The sequence below is a fragment of the Hyla sarda genome, chromosome 8 (assembly GCF_029499605.1).
Source record: "Hyla sarda isolate aHylSar1 chromosome 8, aHylSar1.hap1, whole genome shotgun sequence".
NCBI classification, from domain to species: domain Eukaryota; kingdom Metazoa; phylum Chordata; class Amphibia; order Anura; family Hylidae; genus Hyla; species Hyla sarda.
In genome coordinates this window covers 170,194,929-170,222,889 of record NC_079196.1, presented here as the reverse complement: position 1 = coordinate 170,222,889, position 27,961 = coordinate 170,194,929, and the positions used below count along the sequence as shown (strand labels likewise).

Here is a 27,961-nt window from a genome sequence, read left to right as displayed (position 1 = left end):
GCAGCAACAAAAGGCATACCTTAGTAGATTTTTATTTTTAGGTTTTAGGGAAATACTATTACAGAAAAAAAAAACCTTCAATAACAGGCTTTAAACAATTTAATAAAGTTTTTACACATAGCAATTTTCATTTAACATTATAGACTAAGGAATAATTCATAAGGGGGAATGGTTAATCTCTCCATCTGTGACCACACTGTATATTGCAACACTTGTAAAACGTAGTCATTGGCTCGTCGGCAGATCTGGTCTGGATCTGCATGAAATAAGCTCTAGGATGCTCGCACTTTGGACAGGTTTCTGGAATGACAAAAATGAAATTGAATCAGATGATAAACAAAGATGACATGTCAATCTTAATGTAGTGTATTTTTTATGCTACACTGAGGCATCTATAATATGGTAAGCTGTCCAAGGACCCACACTGCATCTTAGTGACTGGGCTGTGATATGACCGCTAAGTTGCAGGGGTCATCTACTAAAATATTACTACAACTCTCACCTGCAGTCGAGTCTACATTCTCCCATGCCGCTGATCCACCAAGAACATCATCAACCTCCTTAAGTTTAGGATATTTTCGGCTGGTTACCTAAAAGGGAAACACAACACAATTGAGACTAAATAAGATTAATGCGGTCACATTGAAAAGTCCTCACCATACTGGTCCCAGAATCCTTTTACTTAAATTCATATTTTTGTATATGTTTTACACACTTCTGCACATGCTCATCAAGGATGCATGACTTTCAGAAAACTGGGAGTGGCATCAAAACAAAGGGGCATGGTTTGAATGTGCCAAAAATGCACCCAATTTAAATGCATGTTTTTGAAGTAAAACTAAACCAACCAATGCAGTCTCAGAAAAGAGATTTAACACAGCGGTTCAGGCTGTTTGTTTGTGCCCCGGCCTGTTGTTCCTACTATTCATGTGCCTTCACCACTAGCATCTTAGGAGCCTGTATACATAGCAGAGGTTTATATTTAAAATGTAATCAGAATGGGAATTAAAGGGGAAGTATATATAAAGCAAAATCATCTGTAGTTGCAGTATCTTGTAATACCTTTTTTATTGGACTAACAAGATTTTGTATAGACAAGCTTTCGGGATTCCTCCCTTTATCAAGTCATAAGCATTTCTCAGCTCACAAGGAGAAAACACAGGTTCTATCTCACAAAATATGCAGGGGTTAAAACAAAAAATAATCTCACTGACAGTCGGACACAATGGTGTCCTATAGCTATTTTCTACCAGAATAACATTAAACCATGTAGCTAAAAATTCACAATTTTATTAAATCCTCGTAAAAAACCCAATGACAATAGTATAAATAATTAGTATCAATACATAAGAAAGAAAAAGCTCTGCTATGATGAACAACCGTATATCCCAACGCGTTTCCCCGTGTATCTTGTGATATACAACGGTTCATCAGGGGATGACAACAACAGTATACAAATATATACCTAGTAAGCACCGAGATATGGAGGAACAATATATATAGATAGCGTGCAACACATGGACAAAGGCACAGCTTAATGTACAATAGATGAAAGGACAATTAGAACTATACATATATTATAATACATCAAAGCAGACATATATACAGTACAAAACACGTGAATGCAGACAGGCAATAGCAAGGCTTATTTGTGGCTTCATTTAAATATCCTCCGACTGATGTAGCAACCTGTAGCAGGAGGCAAAAAAAGGAGGGAGAACAAAAAAGGATAGAAAGAAGACACAACATACCACATAAGACATAGCATTAGCTTTAATACACAAATATTCCATTCTACATATATTTGCAAAGCAAGACAAAAAAATAATAATATACTAGGTATATATTTGTATACTGTTGTTGTCATCCCCTGATGAACCGTTGTATATCACAAGATACACGGGGAAACGCGTTGGGATATACGGTTGTTCATCATAGGAGAGCTTTTTCTTTCTTATGTATTGATACTAATTATTTATACTATTGTTATTGGGTTTTTTACGAGGATTTAATAAAATTGTGAATTTTTAGCTACATGGTTTAATGTTATTCTAGGGGTTAAAACAACATTAGTGGAGAATGGACATTAAGTTGGGCCATAAATTGTAAAGCAATAGGACGATAGATACAGATAAGGATGAGGAGGGGGGGGGGGGCTGGAGAGCAGAGGTGAGAATAGTGGTTACGCTGGACAGACAATTTTACTATAGAGCCATAGACTGAAGATAAGACTAGACAGGGGAGGGGGAGCAGGGGTGTGATGGTGTTAGAGCAGGGAGAGGGTAGAGAGTTTAGCAAAGGTTATAGGAAATTTTGATAATGGGATAAGAAGCTTAAATCCACATTAAGTCCTCTGTTCTTGGAGTCATAAAGAACTATCATTTTGGCTTCAAATGTCTTTCTTTCCTGGGTGTTCTTGAAGTTTCCTTTCAGGATCTTGATTTTGAGGTCCTGTAGGGAGTGACCTGTTTGAGTGGTGTCCAACTGGGGTGCAATAGTCCTTTTCTCTATGGTTGTTGATGGACGATCTGTGGAGGTTTTAAAAGGATGACTTGATAAAAGGGAGGAATCCCGAAAGCTTGTCTCTACAAAATCTTGTTAGTCCAATAAAAAAGGTATTACAAGATACTGCAACTACCGATGATTTTGCTTTTTGCATCACTGGACTAATACGGCTACTCCTAACTAATCTATATATATATATATATATATATATATATTTTTTTTTTTTTTTTCCATATTTGTTTTAATACAGATTAACAAAACCAAAAATGTTATCTCCCACCCCAAGTCATGTACACTCCTTGATATCTGTATCCTCGGGTATTTAAATATTTCATTCTCTTTTTAAAAAATTTACTACAGGGTTGCCCAAATCTATACCTGGTCCTAACGGCATCAAAATAGATTTTTCCCAATTTATAGTCAATCCTGAGTATTTTCCAAATATTTAGATTTTTTCCATAACCAAGGGCCTACGAGGTATGAGGGTTTTTAAGATAGAGCAGAAGGTCATCCGCATATAGGAATATTTTATCCCTTTTGCCCTCCACTCCAAAACCTTCTATCTTTGGGTCGTCTCTTATCTGGGTTGCTAGGGGTTCAATAAACAGGGCGAACAGAAGAGGGGACAATGGGCAACCCTGTTGGGTCCCCCGAGAGATAGAAAACCATCTTGAGGAGTCTCCATTCACCTCCACATGTGCTTCTGTGTTCTTATACAGTATTTTCACCATTTTAATAAATTACTTGCCTATGCCAAATGATCTCATTGTCCCCCACAAGTATTCCCCCTCCACCCTGTCAAATGCCTTTGCAGCATCCAAAGACAGGATGGACCCTTTCACTCCATTCATTTGCATATTTGTGTATAATCTCCTAAGATTAAATTTACCCATATGTTTTGGGATAAACCCATTCTAATCTTTATGAATTATTTTACTAATTATTTTTTGAAGCCTATTTGCTAATAGTCTAGCATATATTTTATTATCGATGTTTAGAAGTGAAATCGGTCTATAAGACTCAACTTCCCAAAGATTTTTTTCAGGTTTCAAGAGAAGTATTATTTTAGCTTGGAACACTTATCTTGGGAGAGTACCATTGTCCAATGCGTCTGTCTCTAAAAAGACAGGGGATAAGATATTCCTTATATCTCTGTTATACTTCATATGGAAATCCATCCGTTCCAGAAGAGTTCCCTCTAATTGATTCTAGAGCACCATTTAGCTCACTTAACGTTAATGGAGCATCAAGTTCTATTCTATCCTCTTCCGATATTGCCGGGAGGTATATCTGCTCTAAATATGACCGAATCTCGATCTCAGGGCAGGATACTTCAGAGGAATATATTCTCTCAAAATGCTCAGCAATACTAGAGAGGAAAATCTGTTGATCATTAGTAATATTTCCTTATTTAGTTTTTAACACAGTTATACCTTTCCTATCTTTCTAATTTTTGATCAAAGATATGAGACATTTGTTCATCCCCCCCTCCCAAAACCTTTGCTTCCCTGCAAAAAACATTTTATTCCTAACTTTTTCCTCATTAAACCTATTTTCCCCTGACACCTCTCTCACTGCCCTTTATTTTTTATTGTCGACGAGTTAAGAAAAAGTTCTTCTGCTTGTTTTACCCTGCTCAACAGCCTTTTCTCTTCCTGATTTTTCTTCCTCAATTTACAAATGGTTCCAAATAATTCTCCAATTAGATACCCTTTTATGGCCTCCCATACAGTCTCATCTGATGCTGACCCCCCAGTTGACTTCAATCATATTTTTTAACCTCCCTTCAAGATCTCCAGTGCTTCCTAACAAATTAAACAAATGGGCGTTTATTTTTATTTCTGCCCTTCTACTGCTTTCCCTTTAAATTTTCACCAAAAGGGGGTTATGGTCGGATATACTTCAGATATTTAATTTCCACTATTTTTTTTAATTAAATGTGGACATTCCTAAAGCCAAGTCTATTCTTGAGAATATCTGATGGCTTTTACTCCAAAAGGAGAATACTTGGGTTAGGTCTCCCTACCCTAAATCTATCAACATTTTCATCCATCACCCCATTAAAGTCTCCTATTACTAAGGTAGGGAGATCACCTTTTCCTTTACAGAAATTAACAAATTCTACAAGAATTTTAGTGGAGAAAGGAGGAGGATTATACAGAAATTCCATCAAGTATTCAACTCCATCCCATTTTAGCTGAATAAAAATAAATCTACCCTCCTTATCAAGTCTAACTTCCCTCTCTTCCCATTTAACCCCCGTGTACAAGCAGTGATACCCCCTTGAGTACGACGAATATGTTGCATTATATTGATACCCGCACCTATTATTATACGCTATCCTTACTGTGTCCTTCGTAAAATGTGTCTCTGTCAAACATTATCCCCGGCATGTATTTCTTAATACTCGTTACCGCTACTCTTTTAGCCCTCTCCCCTAATCCACGTACATTCCATGTTATTATTCTGTTAACCATTCCCTTTTGTGTATTTTATTAGTGTCTTCTCATAACTTGTATCACATATTTATAGTGCGTCAGACCAATTCTCAGTGTCTTTAAATACTATGTTAAGTGCCCCAAAAGTAACTAATGTGTAAAAAAAAAAAAAAAAAAAAAAAAAAGCAAAAGAAATCATCAAAAAGGAGGGAAGGGAAAGAAAGAAAAAGAAAGAATAGGGGAAAAAAAAAAAAAAAAAAAACAGCACAAATATATAATGTTCCCCATTAATGCCCTCCTTACTGCAGCTCTTCCCCTCTCCCATCCCCCCTAGTGATTTGAGTCTTTTTTATATTAGGACCCAAACCTCTAACCTACGTCTAACACACCCCCCCCCCCCCCTACGCCTCCACCATTTAAGTCCTTCATTGTCCATCCAATCCGAAGCATCTTTTTGGTTATCAAAAAAACAGACCTTCTCTTTGTGTATCACCCGAAGTTTAGCAGGGAGCATTAATCCTTACTTAATTCCATTATTTTAAAGTCTCTTTTTAACCTCAAAGTATAAGGCTTTTTTTTTTTGAGTCTCCATCGCATAATCCGGATAAATAGACACTTTGCATTATTAAATTGCAGACTCCCCATAGTCCTTGTTTTCCTAAGTGTAATGTCTCTGTAGCTCAGTGTTTTAACCCCTTAAGGACCCAGCCCAAATATACCTTAAAGGGGTACTCAGGTGAAAACCTTTTTTCTTTTAAATCAACTGGCTCCGGAAAGTTAAACAGATTTGTAAATTACTTCTATTAAAATTTTTTAATCCTTCCTGTACTTATTAGCTGCTGAATACTACAGAGGAAATTCTTTTCTTTTTGGAATGCTCTCTGATGACATCACGAGCACAGTGCTCTTTGCTGACGTTATTATAATAATAATAATAAGTCATTATTTATTGTTGTCCTTAGTGGGATTTGAACCCAAGGCCCCAGCACTGCAAGGCAGCAGTGCTAACCACTAAGCCACCATGCTGCCAGTAGCATACATGCGCTATGCACGGTTGCTAAAATGGACAGAGATGTCAGCAGAGAGCACTGTGCTCGTGATGGCATCAGTGTTCCAAAAAGAAAGGAATTTCCTCTGTAGCATTCAGCAGCTAATAAGTACTGGAAGGATTAAGATTTTTTAATAGAAGTAATTTACAAATATGTTTAACTTTCTGGCACCAGTTGATTTAAAAGAAAATGGTTTTCCCCGGAGTACCCCTTTAAGGACCCGGCCATTTTTTGAACATCTGACCACTGTCATTTCAAGCATTAATAACTCTGGGATGCTTTTACCTTTCATTCTGATTCCGAGATAGTTTTTTCGTGACATATTCTACTTTATGTTAGTGGTAAAATTTTGTCGATACTTGTTTCATTTCTTGGTGAAAAAATTCAAAAATTTGATGAAAAAATTTAAAATTTAGCATTTTTTTTTACTTTGAAGCTCTCTACGTATAAGGAAAATAGACATTCCAAATAAATTATACATTGATCCACATACACAATATGTCTACTTCATGTTTGCATCATAAAGTTGACATGTTTTTACTTTTGGAAGACATCAGAGGGCTTCAAAGTTCAGCAGCAATTTTCCAATTTTTCACAAAATTTTCAAAATCTGAATTTTTCAGGGACCAGTTCAGTTTTGAAGTGTATTTGAAGGGTCTTCATATTAGAAATACCCCACAAATGACCCAATTATAAAAACTGCACCCTCAAAGTATACAAAATGACATTCAGTAAGTGTGTTAACCCTTTAGGTGTTTCACAGGAATAGCAGCAAAGTGAAGGAGAAAATTCAAAATCTTCATTTTTTACATTCACATGTTTTTGGAAACCCAGTTTTTGAATTTTTACAAGGGGTAAAAGGAGAGAAATCTTCCTAAAATGTGTAACCTAATTTCTCTCGAGTAAGGAAATACCTCATATGTGTATGTCAAGTGTTCGGCGAGTGCAGTAGAGGGCTCAGAAGGGAAGGAGCGACAATGGGATTTTGAAGAGTGAGTTTTTCTGAAATGGTTTTTGGGGGGCATGTCACATTTAATAAGCCCCTATGGTGCCAGAACAGCGGAAAAAAAACTCCACATGGCATACTATTTTGGAAACTACAGCCCTCAAGGAACGTAACAAGGGGTACAGTGAGCCTTCACACCCCACAGGTGTTTCATGACTTTATTTCAAAGTTGGATGTGTTAATAAAAAATTTTTTTCACTAAAATGCTAGTTTTCCCCCAAATTTAAAATTTTTACAAGGAGTAATAGGAGAAAATGCCCCCCAAAATTTGTAACCCCATCTCTTCTGAGTATGGTAATACCCCATGTGTGGACGGTTTTTCTAGGGCATGTCGCATTTAGGAAGCCCCTATGGTGCCAGAACAGTAAAAAAAAAAAAAAAAAAAAAAAAAAAAAAAAACACGGCATACTATTTTGGAAACTACACCCATCAAGGAACGTAACAAGGGGTACAGTGAGCCTTAACACCCCACAGTGTTTAACGACTTTTCGTTATAATTGGATGTGTAAATGAAAAAATATATATTTTTCACTAAAATCCTGGTTTTCCCCCAAATTTAACATTTTTATAAGGGGTAATAGGAGAAAATGCCCCCCAAAATTTGTAACCCCATTTCTTCTGAGTAAGGTGATACCCCATGTGTGGACGTCAAGTGCACTGCGGGCGCACTACAATGCTCAGAAGAGGAGTCACATTTGGCTTTTGGAAAGCACATTTTGCTGAAACAGGTCCTTAAGGGGTTAATAATGATGGGCCTTGGAGCAGATCCAGTTACAGTCTGTCTTTTTGGTATTCTGTGGGCTCTTTCCACGTTAACGAAAGTTCTTTCCCCACTTTCTCAGTTATCCAAGTTTGAATCAAACCTCATTTTTTCTGACCCCTTAGGGATACCGAGGATCCTCAAATCACACCGTCTTGACCTGTCTTCTAAGTCTGTTACTTTCTCAGCCGCTGATTTTCTCTTTGCAGTATTTTCATCTCTTTCTTAAGATTTGCTACCTCATCCTCCACCGCACTTATTCTCTCCTCTGCTTCTCCGCCTCTGGACCGAATATTAGATAGGTAATTTCTAATAAGAGATTTCAGAACCGATAGTCCCAACTTGTTTAGTAAGTTCCCCCACTGAGGTATTAAATTTCTCAATGGCTGACATAACTCCTGCAAGCCAAGGTGGAATCTCATCCGCCTGTTTCTCTTCCTTTCCTCCCATACTTTTTCTAGATTTTTCTGCCACAGGGCTTAAGTATTTATCAATTTTTTGTTCTGTTTTTCCTTTACTGGGCTAGTGGAATTTCTTTTAGAGGTCATTATTTTTCTCTTCCTCCCAACTATAGCTCTTTGTCTGTAATATAGAAATCAAATGTAGTTTCACAGACAGCTCCGCTATTAGAGTCTTTGTAGAAAGTACTTTCAGTCCTCATATGTTGCCTCGCTCTGTCTTCCAGTGCTTTTATATCCTTTTATAGGGTAGTCAGTGGGCTGAGGTACTGGGGGTGGGTTTTTTAGTCAAGGTAGCGGGGTTGCAGGTAAGATGCCCCCCGTCAACTCTCAACGGCCCTACGTTGTTGAAAAATGCAGGGGCCGCCGGGAGATAGCACCCAGAGCAACGGAGGCATGGAGGAGCGGAACATAGAGGTGGAAGACACGCGCTGGCCAGCATGGTAAGCTTCGTTGCTGAGACTACCGCTCCTCTGGTACTGGGACCTACTGCTATGGCCAGACCAGAGGAGTGGTGGTCAGAGCACTGAAGTGGGGCAGTACACAGGCATACAGCCTCCAGCCATACACTATATATGGCTGGAGGCTGTATGTCTGTGGGGGACTATACTGCACCTAATGAGGGGGAACTATACTGCCAACCTAATGTGGGGGAACTGTACTGCACCTAATCGGGGGCCACTTATTCACGTTCGCTCACGTCACGTCACGCTCATTGAAAGGGCCGGCGTTCCTACGTCTATTTTTGGATACGGTCCACATAAATTTAAACCTTGTTTTTTTGGCCCATGTTAGCCTTTGAGTTTGACATGCTTGCTCTACAGCCCATCAGTTCTTCAGTGGGATGTAATATAGTGGGCCTGGACTGGGAGTTTTGGTAGTTAATACATGGCTGTATATCGCTTTAATTGGTCAGCTGGAGGAGGAGTTGAAAATGTTTATTCAGTTATATACTGTAGAGATGTTAATACCAACACTTTTCAATCTCCAATAAATATTACTACTATAAGCTCCTCCCCAGTCACCTCTCCATAGGATTATATATCTCGCATACTGCCCAGTTCAAATATGGGATACACAAGGTGTTTTACTTTCTCATATACAGCTTCAAGTCAAGTATACAGATTAGTGGGTGGAGATGGCTTTAGCTCCCAGCGTTTTTAGTGTCTATCAAACAACTTAAAACTCCACCATCCACAGAAGGGATTTTTCCCCCAAGAGGTATTAAATTTAATTTAACAGTTTGTGTTTTTTTTCTTTTCTTGTCCTCTCTAGTGCACATCCGACACTGGGGCTCTGAAGTTGTCCCCCCCGCACCGGCAGTCGCAGCCTTCTCGGGCTTACTGCCCGCATCGGACCGGCCCCATCAGCTCCAGACAAGCCAGCAGGTTAGCAGCGGTGATGGCATGGGGGAGAGGAGGAGCCCCCTAGCCTCTACTCATGACGTCACTTCCCTTCCTCCCGGATTTAAGTAACTTTGAACGTGGCATGATTGTTGGTGCCGGACAGGCCTTTCAGAAACGCTGATCTACTGTAATTTTCACGCACACCGACTATAGGGATTAACCCCTTCCTGCAAATGGACATATACAGTGGGGAAAAAGTATTTAGTCATTCACCAATTGGGCAAGTTCTCTCACTTAAAAACATGGGAGAGGCCCGTAATTTTCATCATAGGTATACCTCAACTATGAGAGACATAATGAGAAAAAAAAATTCATAAAACTACATTGTCTGATTTTTAAAGAATTGATTTGCAAATATTGATGGAAAATAAGTATTTGGTCAATAACAAAAGTTCATCTCAATACTTTGTTATATACCCTTTGTTGACAATGACAGAGGTCAAACGTTTTCTGTAATTCTTCACAAGGCTTTCACACACTGTTGCTGGTATTTTGGCCCATTCTTCCATGCAGATCTCCTCTAGAGCAGTGATGTTTTGGGGCTGTCGCTGGGCAACACAGACTTTCAACTCCCTCCAAAGGTTTTCAATGGGGTTGAGATCTGTAGACTGGCCAGGCCACTCCAGAATCTTGAAATGCTTCTTACGAAGGCACTCCTTCGTTGCCTGGATGGTGTGTTTGGGATCATCGCCATGCTGAAAGACCCAGCCACATTTAATCCTCAATGCCCTTGCTGATGAAAGGAGGTTTTCACTCCAAATCTCACAAATCATGGCCCCATTCATTCTTTTATTTACACAGATTAGTTGTCCTGGTCCCTTTGCAGGAAAAACAGCCCAAAAGCATAATGTTTCCACCCCCATGCTTCATAGTAGGTATGGTGTTGTTTGGATGCAACTCAGCATTCTTTCTCCTCCAAACATGACAAGTTGAGTTTTTACCAAAAAGTTTTACTTTGGTTTCTTCTGACCATCTGAAATTCTCCCAATCCTCTTCTGGATCATCCAAATGCTATCTAGCAAACTTCAGACAGGCCTGGACATTAACTGGGTTAAGCAGGGGGACATGTCTGGCACTGCATGATTTGAGTCCCTGGCGGCGTAGTGTGTTACTGATGGTAGCCTTTGTTACTTTGGTCCCAGCTCTCTGCAGATCATTAACTAAGTCCCCCTGCGTGGTTCTTGTGATCATTTTGACACCACAGGGTGAGATCTTGCGAGGATCCCCAGATCGAGGGAGATTATCAGTGGTCTAGTATGTCTTCCATTTTCTAATAATTGCTCCTGCAGTTGATTTCTTCACACCAAGCTGCTTGCCTATTGCAGATTCAGTCTTCCCAGCCTGCTGTAGGTCTACAATTTTGTTTCTGGTGTCCTTCGATAGCTCTTTGGTCTTGGCCATAGTGGAGTTTGGAGTGTGACTGTGAGGTTGTGGACAGGTGTCTTTTATATAACAAGTTCAAACAGGTGCCATTAATACAGGTAATGAGTGGAGGACAGAGGAGACTCTTAAAGAAGAAATTACAGATCTGTGAGAGCCAGAAATCTTGCTTTTTGGTAGGTGACCAAATACTTATTTTCCACCATAATTAGCAAATAAATTCTTAAAAAATCAGACAATGTGATTTTATGGATTTATTTTTCTCATTATGTCTCTCATAGTTGAGGTATACCTATGATGAAAATTACAGGCCTCTCATATTTTTAAGTGGGAGAACTTGCACAATTGGTGGCCGACTAAATACTTTCCCCCCCCACTGTATATACATTCATTTTGCCTGTGACAATGCAATTGGATGAATATATACGAACATATACGTCCATTCCGTGGGTGTGCGTTCGCATATCGCCAGGCACCTGCCGCAACTGTCAGGAGCGGAGCTCCGATCCTGATAGTTAACCCTTCAGTGCTGCGGTCAGTGTGACCGCAGCAATGATCGCCAGAGACAGAGGGAGGGAGCTCCCTCTATCCTCCAATGAGTCTCGGCGTTGCGATTGGGACCTACGACCGGTACATGGTTACCTGGCTATGGAAGCCAATCAGGCTCTGCACGAGTCAAAGTCTGATCTGCTCTGCATATCAGTGAAAACACTGACGGCTGTCAGTGTTACACTGATAGGAATAATGCCTTGCAGTACAGATCTGTACTGCAATGTATTAGGCTGGGTTCACACTACGATTTCACTCTCTGGGGACCAGCCCATATCTCATTCATTTGAATGAGCCGACCGGAGTCAAACAGTGACTCCGGTTGGCTCACTTTTGCCCTGTATCCGGTTTTCTGACTGGACCTAAATGCCGTGGTTTTAGGTCCGGTCACAAATCCGGATACAGGGCAAAAATGAGCCGACTGGAGTCACTATGTTTGACTCTCATCAGCTCATTCAAATGAATGAGATACGGGCTGAGTTCCCTCTCCCCAGCCGGATCCGGTTCCCAGAGAGTGAAATCGTAGTGTGAACCCACCCTCATAAGTGTCAAGTCCCCTAGTGGGACAGTAAAAAATAAATAAAAAGGAAAATAAAGTAAAAATAAATAAATGCAAATAAAAATAAATAAATACAGAGTAGATAAATTAAAAAAACAAACATATATAAATAAATAAAAACATACACAATCTACAATTTCCTCCCCCCAAAAATTATTTAAACATATTTGGTATTGCCGCGTCTAAAAACCAAGCAATAAGTATCACATTATTCAACACACACAATGAATGCTGTTAAAAAAAAAAGTTTAAAAAAAACCTTGCCAAATTTATGGCTTTATATCAATGCCGCCTCTGTAAGACTAAAAAAAAAAAATAATAATTTAATAAAAAAGTGATCAAAATGTCCCATGTAGCCCAAAATGGTACCATTAAAAACCATCAACTCCTCACAGAAAAAAAATAGCTTTCACACAAAATTGTCGGTATAAAAATAAAACATAATACAGCTCTCAGAAAATAGCAATGCACCAAAAAGATATTTTTTTTAATCAAAGATAGTTTTTATAGTGTAAAAGTAATAAACGATCAAATAAAGTACATAAATAAGGTATCGCCATAATCGTACCAACCTGCAAAATAAAATTACCATGTCATTGATACTGCATGATGAACACCATAAAAAAAAAAAAAAAAAATAAATAAAAAATAAAAATAAAATATATATATATATAAATATATAATAATCATCATCTTGCCAAAATTACTGTTTTGGTAATCCTGCCTCACTAAAAATTTTATAAAAAGTTATCAAAATGTCAGACATAAACCATCATAGTACTATTCAAAACCGCTACTTATCCCGAAAAAAATAAGCCCTCACACAGCTCCATTGGTAAAAAAATAATGTTACAGCTCTCAGGATATGGTGACACTTAAACATTTTTAACCCAAAAAATGTTTTTGTGATGTAAAAGGGATAAACCATAAATATAAATTAGGTATCGCTATAATTGTACCAAACGGCAGACTAAAACTAATTTGTAATTTATAATGCATGAAAAATAACAATAAATATTTTTATAAAACATCAATTTGTCTTGCAAAAATATTTTGGAACCCAAAGGCCCCTGCATCTTGATAAGGTGTTTACAAAATATCCTAAATAAAGAAAACTCAAAATCCACACGGTGCTCCGTCATGTGCAAGAACTGTGTGTGAGTCATGTAGCGCTTTAGGGCCACATATGGGATATTTATAAATATTTCAGAATTAGGGGGAATAAATATTGAGTTGAATTTCCCTGTCAGCACCCGCTGTGTTGCAGAAATTTTTTTTAGCAAAATGGTAAAAAAAAAAAATACTGTGAAACACGTAAAGGGTTAAAGGGGTACTCCGGTGTAAAATTATTATTAATTATATATATATATTAATTTTTTTTAAATCAACTGGTGCCAGAAAGTTAAACAGATTTGTAAATGAATTCTATTAAAAAATATTAATCCTTCCAGTACTTATTAGCTGCTGAATACTACAGAGAAAATTCTTTTCTTTTTGGAACACAGTGCTCTCTGCTGACATCACAAGCACAGTGCTCTCTGCTAACATCTCTGTCCATTTTAGGAACAGACCAGAGCAGCATATGTTTGCTATGGGGATTTTCTCCTACTCTGGACAGTTCGTAAAATGGCCAGAGATGTCCGCAGATAGCTCTATGTTCCAAAAAGAAAATAATTTCCTCTGTAGTATTCAGCAGCTAATAAGTACTGGAATGATTAAGATTTTTTTAATAGAAGTAATTTACAAATCTATAAATAAATGGAGCAGTCCTGCCAGGCTAGGGGTATAAGATGAAAGATGAAGAATAGAATATTAAAGAGATAGTAGATGAAGAGTTGTGTCAAATATTAAACATTTATTAGATTACATTAATTACAATAGTTTCATAGTGAGGTCCTCGGCAGGGACCTTGCTTCGGACAACACACAAATAATATTAACCATGTATAAAAAAAATGAGGGGGATGACGGTGACCTCTCTCTGTGGATGATAGGTAATGAAAGTAATAGTCTTGTAATAGTCACATAGCAGACATAACGCTGATAGGGTTAATCCACAGTAGTTTTGGCGCTCAGCGGTGCTGTAGGCTTTCAGAAATTAGACCACTTTCCCTGCGCAGGGTTTTCTTTAAATAGATGAGCGTAATAGCGCTGCAGGCGTATCAGGTTATATACAGTTGTGCAAGATGCGCTCTTCTATACCCCAGCGGCACGGGGACAAAATACAAGAAGAGGTCAATGAAGAACGGGCACTATGTGCCTCTTACCGGCTCCTCTGAATTCGAATGCGCGTGTCAGCTCTGGAGGTCCTCCGGTGCCTGCCCTCTGTGACCCGGCAGCATGGGGAAACAGGAGCAGGAGAGGGATGGAGGTCCGGTGTGAGATGCCGTTGCTGGCTGTAGCGCTGGGAGCCGGTGCTGTCTGTGGCTGACCAGTGGTGACTGTTCCGGACTCTGTTGTGGTAATAGAATGCTCTGATGTGTCCCAGTCTCTGTGCAAGTAAGCAGTCTGTACCAGACGCGTTTCGAGGAGCCACGTCCCCTTTTTCAATGGTAGGGATAAAAGACTGAATGCCTATAGTTGAAAAACCGGCCTTATATAGCCAGTTTTAAAAAGGTCATGCAGGTAATATGTAAACTCCGGTTCTGAATCACTACCTGGGGTTCTATACTTGATTAGATCCTATTCAGATGTTCAGACACAAGAAAAGAAGGAAACCATGGAAAAGAGTACAGAGAATATAATAGAAGAGATATATAAGTGAAGAAATAGACATGATATAATTCAGTAATTTGGAAATCTATGATTGTGTAGTACCATACATAATGTGACAATTTACTTGCTGATATAGTGAAGAGAAATATAATGTTATACTGTATCTATTGTGAAAGAGATATATGAAAAATGTATAAAAAGATATATTATATAAAAAAAAATTTGCACTGTGTGTGGTCAAATATTTCTTTAAATGGAATACTGTTTGTGATGTATGTTGGATAGAATGAGTAACTGGGATATATATATATATATATATATATATATATATATACACACACACCATGCTTTTACATATGGAATGTGGTGTATGTTTAACCAGTTGTGTGTTTAATCAAGGTTTGCAAAAAAAAAAAAAAAAAATGATGAATTGCGAGACATGTTGTGTACTACATGTCTACCCTCTTTTTGTGTTATATGAAGGTTTGGATAATCCAAATGTTGATGCTATCATATAGATTCAAAAAAAAGTCGGAGAAGGGGGCAGTAACATAATTAGGAATAAATGTAGTGGATTAAAAGAATACCAATCGGTAAGATAAAATATAAAAATATATACAATCTATGAAAAAATAAGATGCATGTATATGATTGTATGTGTTAAAAAGTTAAGATTATAAAATATATAGAATAAAATGATAAAAATAATTTAATAAAAAACCAAATATTTCAATTTCTGCATTGAGGCCACCGGGTTCGAGGCTCCCAAATTCATAAATTTTTCAAGCTTCTGCTCGGGACATTTGTAGAATATAATTGCCCTCCCCCTCCAATTTCTTTTAACCATTTGGATTGCCGCAAACGTGAGATCTGATGGATCTGAGTTATGAAGGGTATGAAAATGGGCCGATAGGGGGTGCTTGTCATTGCTTTTCTTTATGTTATACATATGTTCTGCTATTCTGGTTTTTAGTGTGCGTTTGGTCCTGCCAATATATTGTTTTTGGCAGCTGCATGTTATGACATAGATGACCCCCTTAGAGTTACAGGTCAATAGTTGTTTTATGTCCCAATGGTAGTTATTTGCAGTTGAAGTCACTTGCTCTGTCTTGTTTGGGAATTTTGTGTTCTTGCAGCATGAGCAACTACCGCACTGGAAGAAGCCCTTGGTTGATAACCATGTGTCTGTTTTTTCTCTCTGTTTAGTATGTATGGTTGGGGCTACTTGGATGCTCAGGTTGGATGCTTTTGTGAAAACGATGGGTGGTGTACTGGGTAGTGATGATCCTATAAGTTTGTCTTATTGTAATATGTGCCAATGGTTAAGACAGATCTGTCTGAGTTTACTGTGATCCTTGTTAAATGGGAAAATCAAGCGTGCTGTGTTGTCAGTAGTTGGTAATGGTGTACGCTCTTGAAAAAATGATTTTCTGTCTAATTTTTCCATTTTTTCTTTAGAGATTACTAGGTTTTTATTTGGGTAGTTTTTTTCTTAAATTTTTTTTGTGAGATCCTGTGCCTGTATCTGATACTGTTTGGCGTTCGTGCAATTCCTTTTTAGTCGCCTATACTGACTGGTGGGGATGTTAAGGAGCCACCTGGGAAGATGGCAACTTGAGAACAAAATAAAACTATTCCTCGCAGTGGGCTTGTTAAAGGTACTACATAGTAGCTTACTTGGAGTGGAAGTGACCTTGAGGTCGAGGAACTCAACTGATGTGCTACTTATATGTGGGATGAAATTCAGGTCCCATGTGTTGTTATTTAAGTTATTGATAAAAGCATTGAGTTCCTCTGAGGTCCCATCCCAGATTTAAAAGATGTAATCGATATATCGTCGCCAGAGTACCAGGCCCGCACCAAGCTTGGGGGTTATATTGAAGTGTTCCCAGTAGGACATAAATAAATTTGCATAGCTTGGTGCGAACCTGGTACCCATAGCTGTGCCATTGGTTTGTAAAAAATACTCGCCCTCAAAATAAAAATAGTTTATGTGTTAAAATAAATTGGATAAAAAAAGATGGCTTCAATGAAAGTTACAGGAGTACATCGGCGCTGAACGGACCCAGGGCACAGCAAGGTAGGAAGATAAATTCAATGTATTCGATGCAACGCGTTTCCCTGCTCAAGCGCAGATTCATCAGGCATGACAAGTGAGGAAAAGGGTAGGTTTAAATAGGACCAAGTTAACCACTTGGTTACCAAACATTAACCCATGATGAACATACAATGTTCTCAATGTTATAAAATCCATATCATATATAAAATTAGGATCTGGCTAATAGAGTATATAAAGTGTACAATAAATATAATAAATATATACAAAGAATATCATATAACAGGACTATTACAATGACCAAAATATTATACAAAAAATATATAAAAAAAAAAATATTTATATATATATATATATATATATATATATATATATATATATATATATATATATTGTACAGATGAATATAGAACAATATGTGAAAATATATATCTCATTACCGCACATTTTCAATGTTCTCAATGACCTCCAAGATAAAAGATCTGGTCAGATAAAATGTTGGCCTTTAAAAGATGATGTTCTATTGCAGTTAACCCTAAATTGTGTTTAATGACCGTGTATAGGGATCTAACATCTAAGGTGGCTAATATGTATGATGTGTTCCAAGGAAACTGTTCTATTATTTGCACTATTTAGGTTGTATCCTTCAGATAATAAGGAGTAGTTTGGACATGCGGTTGAAGGAACCTATGTACTGAGACAAATTTGAAGTTAAAGGGTACCTCTCATCAAAAAAACTTTTGATATATTATAGATTAATGTATGCAGAATAACTTTACAATTGCATGTTATCAAAAAAATATGCTTCTTTCTATTTAATTTTCCACTTTGAAGAAATGACCACTAGGGGTCTCCCTACCAGTCCTGGCAGCAAGCATTTCAGACTCATGCTGGAGTCCTAAACACTACGAGCTGCCAGTCTGCTTTGTTCACAAAGGAGAACACTCAGAGCTGCCAGCCTGCTTTGTTCACAGCCTGTTTGGCTGTGAACAAAGCAGGCTGGCAGCTCTGAGTGTTTAGGACTCCAGCATGAGTCAGAAATGCTTGCTGACAGGACTGATCGGGAAAAATACAATAGAAAGAAGCATATTCTTCATTAACATGCTATTGGAAAGTTATTCAACATTCATTAATCTAAAATATATCAAAAGTTTATTTGATGAGAGGTACCCTTTAATGAACCTATGCCCGATATAATTGGGGTGTATTGGGTTCTTATGTATTTTTGGGATACAATAAAAAATGGGTAATTTCTCCTGGGTACCTAAAATAAATTTGGCTTCTTTCTCTGTTAAAATTGCTTTCTCTTGGGCACGGTCACATAAATTCTTAAGTTCCCTTGAGAACGATGGTAGTGGATCACTTTGGAGTTTCAGACATGTATTATGGTCCGCTAACTGTTTTGAGCATTCTATATTGTAATCAGATGTGTTTAATATTACTATCCCCCCTCCTTTATCGGCTGGTCGGATAGTGATTTGTGCGTTTTGTTGAAGATCGTAAATAGCCATTCTTTCTTTATAGGTCAGGTTAGATTTGTTTAGTCTGATTTGTAACTGTGACAGTTCGCCTTCAACTGCATGTTTAAACGTGGTCAAAAACGGTCCTGCCTCTTGCCTAGGACAAAAATTGGACTTAAGGGAACAATTGGTGTGAATGTACGGATCTGTATTGGGTGATTTGGGGACAGAAGGATGTTTGATAAAATATTTTTTGAGGCACAATTGTCTGATGTATTTCTCAATGCCAATATATGTACTAAATTTATCTAGGGGTTGTGTCGGGGAGAATTTCAAGCCTTTATTAAGCAAGAAGGTTTGGGCTGGGGTAAGATTGTGGCTGCTCAAATTGATGATGGCACTAGGCTCTATTGAAGTTTCCCTATCTTGGATGGTGGTTGTGTCTGTGTGTTTGTGTCTGTTTTTTCATCTAACCCTCTTTTTCGGGGAGTGGGTGGAAAACTGAGTGTTGCAGTGTTGGGAAGAGGTGTCAACGGTGCCGGGTGAAATATTTGTTTTTTATAAAATTATTTTTATCATTTTATTCTATATATTTTATAATCTTAACTTTTTATCACATACAATCATATACATGCATCTTATTTTTACATAGTTTGTATATATTTTTATATTTTCTTACTGATTGTTATTCTTTCAATCCACTACATTTATTCATAATTATGTTACTGCCCCCTTCTCCGACTTTTTTTTGAATCTATTTGATAGCATCAACATTTGGATTATCCAAGCCTTCATATAACACAAAAAGAGGGTAGACATGTAGTACACAACACATGTCTCACCATTCATCCTTTTTTTTCCCACCTCACACCGCCGCTAATGGCCATTAACCCTTTAGATCGCCACTGTCAAAGCTGACAGCGGCATCTAAAGGGACATGTGAATGCTCCCTGGTGGGCTAGTGGGGTGGATCAGGAGGGCTTACGTCTGTTAGCTGCTGTCCGTGGCTCTGTCATTTATAGATCCTGTCTGGACTAGGCTCTATCAATGGATCGCAGAGCACACAGATCAATGGAGTTCAATAGAACTCTACTGATCTGTAGGAGGAATCTAGTTATTCCTTCTAAAAAAGTCTAATGAAGTGTATATAAAAAAAAGTTTTAATAAAAGTTCAAAAGACACATTAACCCCTTCCAGGTTAAAAGTTCAAATCACCCCCTTTTCCTATATAAAACCATGTAAACATAAAATAAACATATTTAGTATCGCTGCGTAATTGTACAAACTATTAAAATATAACATTATGTATCCCATACCGTAAATGACGTAAATGCAAAAAATAAATAAATAAAAAAAAACACAGAATTGCAATTTTTATAATATCCCAGAAAAAAAGGTTAAAATGCGATTAAAAAGTCAGATCAATAACAAAATGGTACCGATACAAAAAACAGATTATGGCGCAAAAAATGAGTCCTCATACAGCCTGGTATGCGAAAAATAGAAAAGCTACAGGGGTCAAAAAATGGCAATTCGAAAAAGTTCAGAATTTTTTAAAAATTTGTAAAACATGACGGAAACTAAAGAAATCTGGTATTGCTGTAAACGGGCGGCCTAAAGTATCAAAATAACATGTTACCTCAAACACAAGGTAAATGGCGTAGAAAAGAAAACCACCAAATCTGCTAAATTATCTTTTACTATTTCATTTTCACATCACACACACACACGTATATATTTGGTTTGGAGAATATGTTATTGAAATTTAAAGGGTATAATTTTGGTAGGTAGTTATGGCTATTATAGTGCGAGGAGGAAAAAATTGGCCCGGACAAGTGGATTGTCATGAGGGACAAGCAGATTTTGCTTCCACACCCCTGTATAACCCACAGCACTGATATATAACACAAAAATGATGACCCCCAGACCTGGACACGTGGGGACACACAGTGGTCACTCAACAGTTTCAGGGGCTGTTGCTAAGTAACAACAAATATAATAAGAAATATCTGCCTAGCAAAGATAGAATAATCTATATTCATTATCCAGCCATGGAGAGCACTGGAGCGCCCCCTAATGTAGAACCTTGTTATATCGTATATTAATAAACAATATACCTTGCGGTTGATATTGTGCACATAGGGGCAGGTATTGCAGGCGAACCTATAGCACTTCTGCCCCTCTTCCACTATTAGCACGTTGCCACAAGTTGGGCAAAACAGCAGCATCCTCACACACGCAGACCGCAGGTACTTCCGCCAGTAGTTCTTACGCCGTGACTACTTCCGCCAGTAGGTCAGCACGCTTCAGTAACAAGTTCCGGGTTAGACGGTTCCGCCAGCAGTTTCTGGCGATGACGTATTTCCGCCCTCAGATTTCGCATAGAAATGTGCCTATGGGATGTATAGAGGGTGAGCGGTGGATTTGTTCTGTGGCGGAGGGTGAGTTGGGCACCACGGTGTGTATGTACTGTAGGGGGCGCTCAGCTTGATCACACTGCACCTGTCTGTGCCATCAGCCTTTGTGGTAGTCGTAGTCAGGCTGCAATGCTCTTCAGTGGTTGTCCTCATCATCACTATTCTTCTCGTCCTCCTATCATTGTGTTGCTGGATATTATCCCCCAGAATCCACTGCCCCTGTCATCTGCTCCACGTGTTCACTTCTTGCTGATCTTACTGGGCCAAAGAGGCCCCTGGATTAACCCTTTCTCTACCAGACTATTACCCTGATGCCTGATTTCAACAATAATCTACCCCATACCTAGAAGCATTCTTGTAGTAGATGCCTGGCACTTCGGAGAGAACACCACCCGGCACTTGTCCTTATGGTTGCCTTCATGAAACTTTGCATCAAAGTGTTATGTTTTATGAGAAAATAAGTAAATAAAATATGACTGACACATAGTACAGGATTTGTACATGTCATTTATGTGTATATACAGATGCCCAGATCTGTCCAGCCACTCTACTCTCTCATACACTATGGGGGAGATTTATCAAAACCTGTGCAGAGGAAGAGTGGTGCAGTTGCCCATAGCAACCAATCAGATTGCTTCTTTCATTTTCCACAGGCCTCTAAAGAGGCCTGTGGAAAATGAAAGAAGCAATCTGGTTGCTATGGGCAACTGCACCACTCTTCCTCTGCACAGGTTTTGATAAATCTCCCCCTATGTGACTACCCTGGTGTTCAGGCAGGATTTCCAACCCAGGGCTTATTGTCCCCTCACACTTCCTGCACCTTACAGCACGGTCCTCAAGACCCCCCAACAGGTCATGTTCTCTGGATTTCCTAAGTCTTTCTAGGTGATTCTGGTCAGTGAATCAGGCATGACCAGTTATATCACCTATGAAAGACTAAGGAAATCCAGAAAACATGACCTGTTGGGGGTCTTGAGGAACACTACCTTAGAGTATGCAGCAGGCAGTACCCCCATAACCTCCCTCTACTGTCTTGTTTTTGAGTTGTCCAGATAGATAACCATTCATCCTGCCGGATCTCTCCCATGCTGCTTCTGTTCTGGGGCTGTGGTTGGAACTCTACTGATCAGTTAACACTCACTAATATTCTAGTCACAACAGCCGTATAATTCAGGACATAATATATACATCCTTGGTAGTGAAAGGGTTACAGAGGTACTCTGCAGGACAGGTCATACATACCTGATAGGTGGGGGGGTCTTACATAGTTACATAGTTAGTACGGTCGAAAAAAGACATACGTCCATCAAGTTCAACCAGGGAATTGAAGGGTAAGGGTGTGGCGCGATATTGGGGAAGGGATGGGATTTTATATTTCTTCATAAGCATTAATGCTATTTTGTTCCAGGAATGTATCTAATCCTGTTTTAAAGCTGTTAATTTTTCCTGCTGTGACCAGTTCCTGAGGTAGACTGTTCCATATGTTCACAGTTCTTATGGTAAAGAAGGCGTGTCGCCCCTTACCTCTGAGCCTCTCACCTATTAGAACAGGGGTACTGTGATGTGTCACGAGATTTTATCAGACGGGTAGCAGGGCAGCTGTCAATACTTTTAGACAATTTCCAGAATCTAATTGTTCCTATAGGACACTATCTGAAATGATAGAAGTAGCCCCCCCAGTTCTGTTTCCTTTTAAATAGGAACCAAACTAATGTGGTTTTTCAATGGCTCTTCTTAGGAAATGGAAGTGAATGTGAAGGCAGAGTACGAGACTGATCTGGACCATTCAGGAGGTGGAATCAAAGAAGAAGATGCAGAAGAGGAGCTGCCACATGCAGAAGTTGTAGACATATTCCAGGAAGGTCTTGCAATGTTAGTCCAGGACCCACTATTGTGTGACCTACCTATACAGGTAAGTATTTGACATCTCAAATGTCTGGCAGGAGGAAAGCATTGTGCTCCTTCCCAGTATGTATTATTCCTACAGAAGCTAATATAGAGCATTATACAACCTTGTATGGAGCCACTGAAGAAGTCAGTACAGCTCAGAGTCTCCGCGGTCACACCTGCAGTCCTGTCTGGGCATTGGCAGATTCCTTAACCCCTACAGGACCCATGACGTAACGTTACATCCCGACACCCTGGGTCTTAAGGACCAAGGACGTAGAGTTACGTCATGGGCAGTTCTGGTCCCCGCCGGGCGGGGATCGGAGCGGGATGCCTGCTGAAATCATTCAGCAGGCATCCCGTGCAAATGCCCAGGGGGGTCATCTGACCCCCCCATGTCGGCGATCGCGCCAAATCGCAAGTGAATTCACACTTGCGATTTGCGCGATTCCGGGTCATTACGGGTCTATAGTGACCCAGAATGTAAGGGGGATCGCGGGTGTCTAAGACACCCAGGATCCCCCTGAAGCAATAGGAGTCAGGTGGCACGGGTGCCACCCCTCCTATCCCTGCTATTGGTGGTCTAGACGCGGGGGGGTTAACTTTCGTTTTTCCCGTCCTCCCCTCCCACAATAGGCGGGGCAGGACGGGGAAACGACGGGGACCGGCGCCGAAGATCCACTTACCGATCCGGGCGGGCGACAGAGGCTGCGGGCGACTTAGATCGGCGATGACGTGCGGCTGGATCCAACGGAAGCTGGTGAGTTGCCTAGCAACATCTGGAGGGTACAGTTTGAGACCATTATACAGTGGTCTCTAACTGTAGCCCTCCAGATGTTGCAAAACTACAACTCCCAGCATGTTGCAAAACTGCAAATCCCAGCATGTCCAAACAGCAGTCAGCTGTCTCGGCATGCTGGGAGTTGTAGTTGCGTACCTCCAGCTATTGCATAACTACATCTCCCAGCATGCCCTTCGGCAATCGGTACATGCTGGGAGTTGTAGTTTTGCAACAGCTGGAAGCATACTGGTTGGAAAATACTGAGTTAGGTAACAGAACCTAACTGAAGGTTTTTCAACCAGTGTGTCTCCTGCTGTTGCAAAAGTACAACTCCCAGCATGCACGGTCTGTCAGTACATGCTGGGAGTTGTAGTTTTGAAACAGCTGGAGGTTTGCCCCCCCCATGTGAACGTACAGGGTACATTCACACAGGCAGGTTTGCAGTAAGTTTCCTGCTTCAAGTTTGGGCTGCGGCAAATTTTTCGCCGCAGCGCAAACTCCTAGTGGGAAACTCACCGTAACCCGCCAGTGCGAATGTACCCTAAAAACACTACACTACACTAACACATAATAAAGAGTAAAACACTACATATACACCCCTTACACTGTCCAAAACAGAGCCTCCAGCTGTTGCAAAACAACAACTCTCAGCATTTCCGGATAGCCACTGACTGTCCAGGCATGCTGGGAATTAGCAACAGCTGTAGGCACCCTGTTTGGGAATCACTGGCGTAGAATACCCCTATGTCCACCCTATGCGATCCCTAATTTAGTCCTCAAATGCGCATGGAGCTCTCTCACTTCGGAGCCCTGTCGTATTTCAAGGAAACAGTTTAGGGCCACATATGGGGTATCTCCGTACTTGGGAGAAATTGCGTTACTAATTTTGGGGGGCTTTTTCTCCTTTTACCCCTTATGAAAAGGAAAAGTTGGGGTCTACACCAGCTTGTTAGTGTAAAAAAATAAAACATTTTACACTAATATTGCTGGTGTTGCCCTTTACTTTTTATTTTCACAAGCGTTAAATGGAAAAAAAAGACCCCCAAAATTTGTAACACAATTTCTCCTGAGTACAGAAATACCCCATATGTGGGCGTAAAATGCTCTGCGGGCGCACAAGGCTCAGGAGTGAGAGCGCACTATGTACATTTGAGGCCTAAATTGGTGATTTGTACAGGGGTGGCTGATTTTACAGCGGTTCTGACAAACACAAAAAAAAAAAAATACCCACATGTGATCCCATTTTGGAAACTACACCCCTCACATAATGTAATAAGGGGTACAGTGAGCATTTACGCCCCACAGGTGTCTGACAGATTTTTGGAACAGTGGTCCGTGAAAATGAAAAATCAAATTTTTCATTTGTACAGCCCACTGTTCCAAAGATCTGTCAAACGCCAGTGGGGTGTAAATACTCACTGCACCCCTTATTAAATTCTGTGAGGGGTGTAGTTTCCAAAATAGGGTCACATGTGGGGGGGTCCACTGTTCTGGCACCACAGGGGGCTTTGTAAACGCACATGGTCCCTGACTTCCATTCCAAACAATTTTTTCCCAAAAGCTCAATGGCGCTCCTTCTCTTCTGAGCATTGTAGTGCGCCAGCAGAGCACTTGACGTCAACACATGGGGTATTTCCATACTCAAAAGAGATGGGGTTACAATTTTTGGGGGGTCTTTTCTGCTATTAACCCTTGAAAAAATTTGGAATTTGGGGGGAAGCACACATTTTAGTGAACATTTTTTTATTTTTTTTTCACATATGCAAAAGTCGTGAAACCCCTGTGGGGTATTAAGGCTCGCTTTATTCCTTGTTACGTTCCTCAAGGGGTCTAGTTTCCAAAATAGTATGCCATGTGTTTTTTTTTTTTTGCTGTTCTGGCACCATAGGGGCTTCCTAAATGCGACATGCCCCCCCGAGCAAAATTTGCTCTCAAAAAGCCAAATATGACTCCTTCTCTTCTGAGCATTGTAGTTCGCCCGTAGTGCACTTCAGGTCAACTTATGGGGTACCTCCATACTCAGAAGAGATGGGGTTACAAATTTTGGGGGGTATTTTCTGCTATTAACCCTTGCAAAAATGTGAAATTTGGGGAGAAACACATTTTAGTGAAAAAAAAAAAAATCTTTTTACATATGCAAAAGTCGTGAAACACCTGTGGGGTATTAAGGCTCACTTAATTCTTTGTTACGTTCCTCAAGGGGTCTAGTTTCCAAAATGGTATGGCATGTGTTTATTTTTTTTTTTTTTTGCTGTTCTGGCACCATAGGGGCTTCCTAAATGCAACATGCCCCCCAAAAACCATTTTAGAAAAACGTACTCTCCAAAATCCCCTTGTCGCTCCTTCGCTTCTGAGCCCTCTACTGTGCCCGCCGAACAATTTACATAGACATATGAGGTATGTGCTTACTTGAGAGAAATTGGGCTACAAATATAAGTATACATTTTCTCCTTTTACCCCTTGTAAAAATTCAAAAATTGGGTCTACAAGAACATGCGAGTGTAAAAAAAGAAGATTGTGAATTTTCTGTCACTTTGCTGCTATTCTTGTGAAACACCTAAAGGGTTAAAACGCTGACAGCATTTTGAATACTTTGGGGGGTGCAGTTTTTGTAATGGGGTCATTTGTGGGGAATTTCTTAGATGAAGACCCTTCAAATCCACTTCCAACCTGAACTGGTCCCTGAAAAATAGTGAGTTTGAAAATTTTGTGAAAAATTGGAAAATTGCTGCTGAACTTTGAAGCCCTCTGGTGTCTTCCAAAAGTATAAACATGTCAATTTTATGATGCAAACATAAAGTAGACATATTGTACATGTGAATCAAAAAAACTTTTTTTTGGGAATATCCATTTTCCTTACAAGCAGAGAGCTTCAAAGTTAGAAAAATACAAAATTTTCAAATGTTTCATCAAATTTGGGGATTTTTCACCAAGAAAGGATGCAAGTTACCATAAAACTTTACCACTATGTTAAAGTAGAATATGTCACGAAAAAATAATCTCGGAATCAGAATGATAACTAAAAGCATTCCAGAGTTATTAATGTTTAAAGTGACAGTGGTCAGATGTGCAAAAAACGCTCTGGTCCTAAGGTGTAAAATGGCCAAGGGGTTAAAGGGGTACTCCGGCCCTGAGACATCTTATCCCCTAACCAAAGGGTAGGGGATAAGATGTCTCACCGCAATCTTGTATTGGCCACCCACCTGTTTGAGCTGCACGCCGCCGTGCCAGCTCACAAACAGCCCAGTGACGACCACGGGGATGGAGTATCATGACGTCATGACTACACCCAAGCTATGCAAGTCTATGGGAGGGGGCGTGACGGCCCCTCACATAGACTTGTATGGTGGGGGGGGCAGTGACATCACACGGGAGCGGAGTCGTGCCCCGTGGTCGCCACCCGGATGTTTGTGAGCTGGCACCGTGGCGTGCGGCTCAAACAGGTGGGTGGCGAATACAAGATTGTGGGGGACCCCCGCGGTGAGACATCTTATCCCCTATCCTTTGGATAGGGGATAAGATGTCTCAGGGCTGGAGTACCCCTTTTAAATAATGCTTCCTTCACACATTGTTTGACCTGTAAAAACATCATATTGTTCATGTATTTTTAATGTGCTATTATTTTATAATTTTTTTTTTTTTAAGTCCTATAGTGTAGCCTATAGTAAAATGCCATACAACTTTATCACTTATGCAGTTTTCCATTATCTAATGTTTATCCTGGTCTGTGATATTTCTCTCCTTTTCATTGTAGGTTACTTTAGAAGAAATTAATTCCCAAATTGCTCTTGAATTTGGTCAAGCGATGACAGTCCGCGTTTGTAAGGCTGACGGGGAAGTGATGCGTAAGTGTTATACATTGAAGTTATTTTTATTTTAACTCTCAATATATATTGTTTTGCATGTGGACCTTAAAGCAGACCTGCACACAATTGCAAAAACTGACTGTGAACATATTACAGTACACTTACTGGGGGGGGGGGGGGGGGGAATTCATCAAGCCGTTTACCCCCTTTTTTTTGCTTATATTTGTAGCATCATTTGTTGCATTTGATCGCGTGCGACAAACGCATATAGTCGCACATTTTGCCGCATCCTATGTTCATTTGTCGCATTTCTACACCATATAGTTTAAGGTGTAGAAAAACGCTGTCCACAGCAACTGTCCAAACCAGATTCATCAAAGAGCGTACACCTTATAAGGAATTTCAACCTGGACAACAAAAAATGAAGCAAAAAAAAAAAGGGGGTAAAAACATACACAGGACAACTATTATTGATGAATTCCCCCCACTATGTGTAGATTTTCTTAAATCTGTACTATAAATACTATTTTTGGGTTTCTTGTCTTTTCTCTGTGTAGGAGAAAAACCTAAATATTTTTTAGTTTAAGCATTCGTCACCAGAGGGCGATGCAGTCAAATTATTGTATTATCAGTAATTTTTTGGAACAATGTTGAAAAGCAAAGAACGCTAGTAACTGGTGCACACTCAATTGTAGTAACCAAATATAAATCCTTATTAAATAAGGCTTAT

The 27,961-nt window shown here is 39.6% G+C and overlaps 2 protein-coding genes across 4 annotated transcripts in view; one reads left to right on the top strand and one right to left on the bottom strand.

Moving 5' to 3' along the window:
- On the bottom strand, positions 1 to 20,713 carry POLR3K (RNA polymerase III subunit K). Its single transcript, XM_056534960.1, has 3 exons — positions 20,458 to 20,713; positions 503 to 590; positions 1 to 300 (listed from the first exon to the last, which is right to left on the bottom strand). The coding sequence occupies exons 1-3, from the start codon at positions 20,566 to 20,568 to the stop codon at positions 173 to 175; spliced, it is 327 nt and encodes a 108-aa protein (XP_056390935.1). The 5' UTR covers positions 20,569 to 20,713; the 3' UTR covers positions 1 to 172.
- Positions 20,642 to 27,961, top strand: part of SNRNP25 (small nuclear ribonucleoprotein U11/U12 subunit 25) — a 24,029-nt gene continuing 16,709 nt past the window's right edge. Inside the window, exons 1-3 of one of the 3 annotated variants that reach the window (XM_056534958.1) lie at positions 20,642 to 20,751; positions 22,496 to 22,669; positions 27,180 to 27,270. In XM_056534958.1, the coding sequence (XP_056390933.1) occupies positions 22,499 to 22,669; positions 27,180 to 27,270 (262 nt within the window). In that variant the 5' untranslated portion in view covers positions 20,642 to 20,751; positions 22,496 to 22,498. Of the gene's footprint in view, positions 20,782 to 20,855; positions 21,219 to 22,495; positions 22,670 to 27,179; positions 27,271 to 27,961 lie in introns of those variants that run through there. The other 2 variants (XM_056534956.1, XM_056534957.1) reach the window with 2 other exon arrangements.

What these genes read in the sequence shown, in the direction of transcription:
- POLR3K (XM_056534960.1), bottom strand. Translation starts at nt 20,568, where the DNA reads ATGCTGCTGTTTTGCCCAACTTGTGGCAACGTGCTAATAGTGGAAGAG. An exon ending in TGCACAATATCAACCGCAAG is followed by an intron (nt 591 to 20,457) that starts GTATATTGTTTA and finishes TTTCCCTTTTAG; the next exon opens with GTAACCAGCCGAAAATATCC. An exon ending in GAATGTAGACTCGACTGCAG is followed by an intron (nt 301 to 502) that starts GTGAGAGTTGTA and finishes TTGTCATTCCAG; the next exon opens with AAACCTGTCCAAAGTGCGAG.